The sequence below is a fragment of the Apium graveolens genome, chromosome 5, assembly GCF_009905375.1.
Source record: "Apium graveolens cultivar Ventura chromosome 5, ASM990537v1, whole genome shotgun sequence".
Classification (NCBI taxonomy): Eukaryota; Viridiplantae; Streptophyta; class Magnoliopsida; order Apiales; family Apiaceae; genus Apium; species Apium graveolens.
Window position 1 is genome coordinate 35,047,927 of NC_133651.1, and position 8,982 is coordinate 35,056,908.

General features: G+C 29.7%; 1 protein-coding gene across 2 annotated transcripts; it reads right to left on the reverse strand.

Annotated features, from left to right (window-relative positions):
* Positions 1-1,122: 1,122 nt before the first annotated feature.
* Positions 1,123-5,180, reverse strand: LOC141723823 (26S proteasome non-ATPase regulatory subunit 8 homolog A-like). 2 transcript variants are annotated; one of them, XM_074525736.1, is made up of 6 exons: positions 4,966-5,180; positions 4,493-4,571; positions 3,857-3,959; positions 2,279-2,542; positions 1,955-2,066; positions 1,123-1,480 (listed from the first exon to the last, which is right to left on the reverse strand). In XM_074525736.1, exons 1-6 carry the CDS (start codon positions 5,068-5,070, stop codon positions 1,340-1,342), a joined length of 804 nt encoding a protein of 267 aa, XP_074381837.1. In that variant the 5' UTR covers positions 5,071-5,180; the 3' UTR covers positions 1,123-1,339. The 2 variants fall into 2 exon arrangements, with proteins under 2 accessions (XP_074381837.1, XP_074381838.1); XM_074525737.1 differs by lacking the exon at positions 4,493-4,571 and having other exon boundaries at positions 4,966-5,147.
* Positions 5,181-8,982: the final 3,802 nt, after the last annotated feature.

Consider the following 8,982-nt stretch of genomic DNA (forward strand, 5'->3'; position numbering starts at 1 on the left):
GGTTGTAATACGAATTGAGTCAAACCGAGTTTTTCATTATTGATTTTGATCCATTTTTAACGAGTCGAGTTTTTCATTATTGAGTTTGATCTCTTTTTAACGAGTCAAGTTTAAAAATTTTCAAGGCAAAACACTTGGTTGAATTCGACTTGTATTTTAACCAAACCGAATTTGGGTTTATAAACAAATTTTCGAGACCGAGTCAGCTTTGTATCGAGTTCAAGCTACTCGTTTAAAATTATTTTTGTTCAAGTCATGCTATAAATCAATATTTATATTTTTATTAAATAATAAGTTATTGGGCTTTTTAAAAAAAATACCCAAGTCTAAAAATATTTTTGCAAAAATATAGTCATTTTTTGAAAAAAAATTGCAAAAATACTTTTTAATTTGGAAAAATACTATTTTTTATTTTTTTCGCAAACATACGATTTTTGTCAAATGGAATCAACTGCATACAACATTAGACAAGTTTCTGCAACTACACACAATTTCATTCAACTAGTTGCATATCTGTTTGATTTTGGTTGATTTTCTTGCAAAAAAATACAAACCATAGTAAAATCGCAAAAAAAACTTAGAAAGTTAGTATTTTTGATAATTTCTCTGAGTTGTTTAATCAAATCTTCAACTTCACTGGCCAGCTTTGATTGACCCGGGAAATAACAATATAACATTGTCTGTTTGAGCAAGCATTGGAGTTCATATGTATAAGGATAGCAATAAGTTCAACAACCCCCCTCTGATAGCATTGTCTGTTTGAGCAAGCATTGGAATTCATATGCACAAGGATAGCAATAAGTTCAACACCCCCCTCTGATGAAAAGAAGACCCGGCTGCCTAGTTTTCATTAAGCATTGGAGTTCATATGCATAAGGATAGCAATAAGTTCAACAACCCCCCCTCTGATAACATTGTCTGTTTGAGCAAGCATTGGAATTCATATGCACAAGGATAGCAATAAGTTCAACACCCCCCTCTGATGAAAAGATGACCCGGCTGCCTAGTTTTCATTAAGTATGTTTATAATTACTAAGCAGGGAATTTTCAACAGACTTAATTTATCAAAGAAAAATTAGTGTTACAGTGCCCCTATTCGATTAAAGGATGCAATGGCAATAGTTTTGTAGAAGGAAAAAGGCACCTAGAATTTTTCTGCATCCATACTAGTATACTACTGAATAAAATAAGGTATCCAAAGAGACTTGAAAACATTAGTTTTGTTATTCTCGGATTGTATCAAGACTAAGCGCAGGTACTACTAACAAAGATAGAACATCTCAAGCATAAAAACTGTGAATCAAATCAGCAGGGCCGCAAGAAGAAACACGGGTAACCTTCAAACAATCCGTTCCAACTCCCTGGCATAACTGAGTGTCTGAGTAATAAGCTGCAGAGATGGTATCTCCTTGCAAGGTGCAGATTCCTTTGCCTTTTGGAAAATCACATACCCATTCTTTATCTCCCATTCAGGATGCTCCTGCAGATAGTATTACTTCATTTTCAGAACGATAAGAAATCAAGACAAGTGTGTATATTAAACTTATAAAAAGTAAATAATGCCCCCAACTTCCATACAGCTTAGTTAACTAATAAACACAAATTATTTAACTGTGCTTATATTCACTCGTGCACCAACACATGTGATTAACTATATAAGGGCTATCGTGTTTCCATATTCTACAATATAACAATTACTTCGCATTGTCAAATCAAAGGATTGGTCCACCCACTGACAGCTACACCATAGAAAAAGTGCAAAGCTTCCCTATCAAAATAGCGGCTTATTTTGCAATGTTGAAATAAAGGAAACCACAAGACAATTATTTGAGGGATTCTACACACAATATGGAAAGTTGATTCCTCGACCAAGAAGGTATTGATTCTGTTGATGGAGGGTCAACATCGTATTCTGGCATTTAAGCAAAGCACATGACACAACTTTTAAAAGTACCTCATTAATATATCCAGAGAGTTCTTGATCCGAGGAGAACAGAAGTATTTGACGGGCATCATTGATGGAGAGGGAGTCATATGCCTTTTCACTGCATCCAGCTATTTCGTCCCTGTAAATGGCGATTCACATTTTCCAGAGTTTGAAAACTTAAGTTAGACTAGGTGACACAACAATGGATGAAGAATGATGTTTAGTTTTTTTTAATAACATTTTAAGAAGCTTCCAAACTGTGATGCAGCAACTTATCAAAAGTACACATCATTTTTTGTTATTTTTTGCCTCCTTGAGTAATACAAGTCAAATAATGGTAAGAGAGCATACCTGACTGTTTTTGCTAAAAGATCCATAAAGTAGACATATGTTTCATGAGGTACCGTCTGCCTAGCAGTCAACACCCGGTTGTAAGCACCTTCCATGAAGGATTGCTCCAACTCCACAGCATGCTTGATGCAAGGATTCTCCAGGGCACTGGCAGAAAGTAACTCCAGTTCAGTGTGGAATTCAGCGATTCTATTCTGCACTAGGAGTCTCAAAAGATTGAGACCTAGAATGGGGAATTCTTGCTGAGACTGTGGAAGGCGGTCACTGTTCCACAAGAAAAAACAGATATATCAAACACTGAGTTTAAGCTACCAGTTTGTAAAGATGCCTTGCAAATAAAACAATTAAGTAGGATTATTTTTCATTCTCCTTTCTTCAGATGTTACAGGTAGAAACCTCAGATCGGAAAATATAAAATACCAAAACATGACTACAAACTAATTGATCCAACAAAAGGGGGAACTATATTATCACGACAAGAGGCCAAATTGTGTCGATATAAAATTGAATATTATGTAGTATATAGCTTCAAAAAGGTCAACTACTATGCTCACTCGGGCCAGAGATTTGACTACCACTATAGATGTTAGTTGTAAGTTGTCAGATCTATAAACCATATTTGAATTGACCAAGAAAAGTTTTTACACATTTAAAAAGAACACTTACTACCTCCATCAATAGGGAAAAACCATCAATCTCATTTCTAACAATTATTTTCTAATGCCCGATGCATTTGCGACAGTGTTCATAGAAAGTTTTTCATGCCTAATCTGCCCAAGTTATTATTACTTTATCCACCTAGTACATATCTAGGTCCCAACACTTCCAATCGCTTACGATCAATTTCATTTAATTATTAGATTTATAGGTTCATCGCTTACACACATCTAAAACGATCATTTGGAGGGACAATGGGACATTTTCAATGATATACTTAAGTCAACAATTTTTCCAGTTATTTTGCATTCTCAACAGCTATGGCATTCTCACCAGCTATGTAGAACTCTGGGAGTTGTTAAAGGCGCGATTAATGGAGCTTTGCGCTTAGGCGCAAGGTGTGCGATTAAAAAACTTGCGATTTAGCGCAATTCTGAAATCTCCCAAAGGGCGCTCATGAAGCGCAAAAAGGTGCTAAGAAACGCAAAAAGGCGCTCGTAACAGTAAAAACAGTAATAATCTAAAAAGGAAGGGTAAACTGGCACAAAAACCCTAAAGTGTTTCACACAACATTCAACCTCCATCACAGGTCTCTCAAAGGTGACTAAATCTCAGCCTCCATCTAAAAGTAAGCTGGAGCTTGAGTTAGACGACACTGAAACTTGTGAATTAAAGTACCTTATCGATTAAAGCTTAATTATTGACATTATATCATTTTATTTATGCCCTTTCTTATGTTTAAGTATTAAGATTGTCTTAAGTACTATTTTCTAGTTAAATATGTGATTTTTTCTTTGGGTCAAAAGGCGCACGATTAATGGTGTTTCACGCTTTAAATTTGTATTTTGCACCTTTTTATAATATGCGCCTTAAACAACACTGTCTGGGAGTATATAAAAAATAAGCCCATGGGATACTTACCCTGCATCTGTATAATAAGGCTTCAGCTGAAAGAAGTCCCTCTCAAAAGCATCCTGATCTTCAGTCTTAACGCTCAAGATAACTGCATGCTCGTATATGTCACCTGAAAGATTTAAAACTAAAATCTTAGCAAGAAAGGAAAAATCCTCTTGACACAAAACTACGTAATAACAAGAACCAAGTAGGTACTGAAAATATGCTCTTATTAGCCTACAACATAGTTCGTCATTATACACTTACATTCACTCGTAAAGCTCGGACAAAATTAAAGAACTCAATCAAAAAATTAATGGTTGTGTAAAACTAATTTGTAAATACTCTCCCAGTCTCCCTCAAGCCAAATTAAGACTGTGCTAAATGAACAAGACATGCTTGCAAACTTAGTAAAATAAACATAACTTTTGTGTGCTAAATTTCATGGTTTGTATCATGACAACTAGAACAGCTGTGAGCGACCAAGGAGGATGAAATATGAAACTCTGAGAAATATGAACCATGTTGCCAATGAGTTTCCTCTTCGGAAACCAAAATTTACCAACAGAATAAATGTTTATCAACACTAGTGAGGAACACTATAAAGTAAATTTGTGAAGGGGGTATAAACCAGTAAATCAAGAGTCAAGTTAATAACATTACGTGCAACAGTCAACTCATGTACTGCATTAAGTGTTGCTTCAAACAACGGAGGAAGACTTCGGAAGGCTGTAAGCAAGACCTGAAATATACATCCTCGACCCATTAAATAACAAGGAAAAAAACAGAAAACAAGATAATACTAGAGTAGTCCCTTTATAAACACGTAAATTCCCGTTCCGACCCTGAACAAATTAAATTTCATCCACTTCAATGTGTTTATAATATGCATCAATTAGAAGCGTAATTCATTTGCCCTTAAACGCAACATCTTAACAGCACCTCAAAATCACCTAAACACAATTCATTAAAATAATCACTACCGAACAGCACAAAACCGTATCCAATTAGCTCTAGCAAATGCATACAATACTAACACATACGCACAATGAATGATATGTTAAACTATAAGCACGATTGCATAGCTTAAAGTTGTATATATGAAACCCTAGATTGATGAGTGTAATTGAAATAACCTTGAGTTGAGAGAGGAGAGTTTCGCATTTCTCGAAATCGTTACGGACCAACGCGGCTTTGAAGAGCTCACACATTTGCGATACTTCTGATAGCTTCGGATCCATCTCTCCCCCCCTCTCTCTCTCGATTTCTAGAGCAACGCCGCTAGATTACTATCCCCAAACAGAGTATTGTTTTAAAATTGTATTCTACAATCTCCGTCCAAAATCTATGGTAAATATTATCACGAACGAAATTGACTTATTAGAAATGATTTTTGGATATTAAAAATGTTTATCTACATTTTATCTTATATTCGGATAATAATTACGTAATAATAATAATATATTTTATAAATTTGATTATATTGCGTAAAATTTAATTAAATAAAAATATGATGACATCAAGTTTAAACTTGAATTATCTTACTTATTTTTCTTTTAATACATACAGTTAAAGTCAGCTTAGACAACTTAAGTGGTGAGAGTTTACTTACATCGTAGAGTTCGATTCTCGTTCATCCCGAAAATTTTAAGATTAGATACCAATTATAAAGTATATAAGCCTAATTACTAAAAAAACCAAAACTATTTTTTTAAAATTAAAATATTTGAAGTTTGTTTATAGGGATATTAATTGGGTCACTTCGGGGTTGGGAAGTGCTATCCTCGCCCCCGATCCACGAACTCACCCCGACCCTCGATAGAGATTATTTTCCTCTTTGAACCCCCAACGGAAATTTCTGCAAGGATTCACGAAATAATTAAAAATAATAATTTTATATATTTTTAATATTTTTTTGATATAAGCAATCTACTAATTCGTATTATACAAAAACATTAATAATCTCTCATTTTTTTAATATCAAAACATATTAAAATTATTTATAATATAAAAAAAATGATAAATTAAAAATTAATTTTTTAATTATATTACATTGTAAAAAAATTGAAAAACACAATTATAGATTATTTTAAAAATATGATAATATTTTTAATCCTATCATACACACGATGGTTAAATTAATAAGAGTGTAAGACATGTTAAAACTAATGTAAACTCACATGTTCACTTAAAATATAATAACAAATGAAGTACACTCAGAAAAGTATCATAATAAAAATTAAATTGGCCAAAATGGGGTGTAAATTATTGTCAAATTTAATAAATCTTTTAGCAATGATTTTTTTTATTTTAGATATACACTTAACAACAAATAATGAAATCCACTACATTTAATACATTATTTATATTAGATCAAATTTTAATATTTTATTTTTTCATATCACTATCCGACTTAACCAAATCATTATTATAAAAATCGATCGTTTTAACCAACATATTAACTGAGCACACATACTCGAACATATTCGATTACGAGCTGATTTTTCATTAGTTCGAACAAAACCCGCTTTTAAGTTTAACTCCTGTTAAACTCGGTCTTACTCTGATTAAACATTGGAAAGTCTAAAAATGAATAACTAGTAAAAAACATTCAACTAATATAATTATTTAATAATCTTACACAATTTACTCACTCACGTTACTATGTAATCTATATGCCTGATTTCATACAAAACTAGTAATTTTCAGCTCATAGTAAATTATAATAAATATTTTTTTCTCTTATTCAGAAGATGTATATAATAATTATAAGAATGAGAGTAATTTATATTGTTCCGGTTGGTTTCATCTTTAAAGTAACATGTAATTTTTACATTATACAGATCTATACTAATAAATTAGTTTTAAAAGTTAATTTTTTTATATATTTGATTTTTTTCGCCGTGTAGTAATTTTCAATGCTCCCAGATTAAATTGAATACTCTTGACTCCATAAACTCATTAAGTCAAATTAATTAAACTTATTTAAGATTTTTAGATAATAAATTTAAATAAATTATAACGAAATATTTAATATTATAAAAATATAAATCATAACAATTAACAAAATAATTGATATATATACACACACTCACATATACATGTGTGTGCGTGTGTGTATTTTTTCATAGTTTCTAAATGCTACAAAATGTAGTTCAATATATTACCCGAATGACCCTCCTAATTTTCTGTGCAAACATTTGGACAATTGGTTTTTGTTAATTATCTTCTAGTTTCTTGTGCATACTAATGACTTGAAATGTATACATGTATATATTATAATATTTTAACCGTTAATTCATTTAACTTGTATTTAGAGTACAACTAATAATACATTGAACTTATATACATTGAACTTATATTTTACACATAATACATTTAATCTGATATAATTTTCATTTTGACTTATATTTACAATACACCTATTAAACTTATATTTTACACATAATATATTTAATCTGATATAATTTTCATATTAACTTATATTTACAATGCACTTAATAATACAATGAACTTATATCTTACACATTATACAACTAATCTCATATAATTTTCATATTTTATCTCACCTATAAATATTGACTAACTCTTACTTTTTTATTTATATCTCTCTTTAAAATATCTTAGTATAATCTACTCATTTTCAATCATCATCGGAGTAAGAAGAGATCTTCAGAGCTTCATCATCATCTTCCATCATTTAACCGCTAGTAAGAAGAGAGGTTCTTAACTAAGGTGACTTAAAGATTTTGTCCATTTTTTTTCCAAGTCTTGTCTATTTTTTTAATACACAAAAACTTCATATTTTTTGGCTCTTTTGATAATATTGTTGTTTTTTTATTGAGAAATCTATATAATATGTATTAAATTAATAAATAACTTTATCTTTATGTCCATTTTTAATCATTAATTGTAAATATGTGTTCTAGTTAATTTTTAACTAACTTATGCTCTTTTGATAATAATATTTTTTTTTGGAAAATTTGTATATCATTGTTAAAATTAATAGACTACTTTATATTTATATCTTTGCTAGTCACTGATTATAAATATATATTGTAGTTAAATTTTTAGCTAATTTATGCCCTTTTGATGATACTCCTTTTTTCTTGGAAAATTTGTATAATATGTGTTAAATTAATATATAACTTTATTTTTATGTCATTTTTTAGTCACTGGTTATAAATATGTGTTATAGTTAATTTTTAACTAATTTAAAAATAAATAAATATATATGAATACTAAATAGCTACTAATACATGCCTTTGTGTAAGATAGAGTAGTGTTTTCACACTATTTGTTTTATCTCTTTTCAACTAATTTATAATAAGTGTAGTGTTTTTACACCATTTGTTTTATCTTCTTTTTTTTTAAAAAATTAAATTTTAGTTTTCTGCATTTTTTGTAATCAATGCAATCTCCATTAAATATAAAATAATTTTTCAAAATGCATATATGTTTTGGCACCATTTTTTTGCCAGAGTAGAATTAATATACAACATTAAATTAATAAATTTATATATATATATTGTAAATTAATTAAATTATGTAATGTATTAAGTCTTGTTTAATAAATTTAATTAGTAATTAATAACATAATAACTAAAAATGTATATAACATATATATTGGTCAGTTTATAAATGAATCTAAAATATATATTATTTTAATGAGTAAAGTAATATATTTGAAAAATTGGTAAAAGTGAGTAGTGAAAATACATAGCCTAACTTGACATTGACATATTCATCTTAGTCTGCATATTCATCTTACATAAAATTATATGTAAGATAGACTATCATTTATGTATTAGCTTGCAATTAATCTATATATTATATTGATATTATTTTTTTGTCTCACATAAATAATAATTTCACATGAAACAATATTTTCTAGTTATTGCATTAACTCTTTGGATTGTTCGTCTTTTTTCACATGAAAAAATTTATTTATCTATGGATGGAAAAGAAGAGTCCGAGGTGAGTTTTTTATAATTATTTTTTGTTCCAAATTTTCTTATATTTCTTTTGCTAAATTATTTATATGCATCTAATAGTATTTATGTTAATTTATATTTATTTTCATGTTGAGTATTGGAGGATGTATATTTTGATGTTGCTTCTAATAAATTAGTGAATGTTGGTCACTTATTCGA

Excerpts from the sequence above, each read along its gene's own strand:
- LOC141723823 (XM_074525736.1), bottom strand. The coding sequence starts at position 5,070 with ATGGATCCGAAGCTATCAGAAGTATCGCAAATGTGTGAGCTCTTCAAA. Across the intron at positions 2,543-3,856 it reads CCTTATTATACAGATGCAGG|TGACCGCCTTCCACAGTCTC; the intron begins GTAAGTATCCCA and ends CTTGTGGAACAG. Across the intron at positions 1,481-1,954 it reads TCTCTGGATATATTAATGAG|GAGCATCCTGAATGGGAGAT; the intron begins GTACTTTTAAAA and ends TACTATCTGCAG.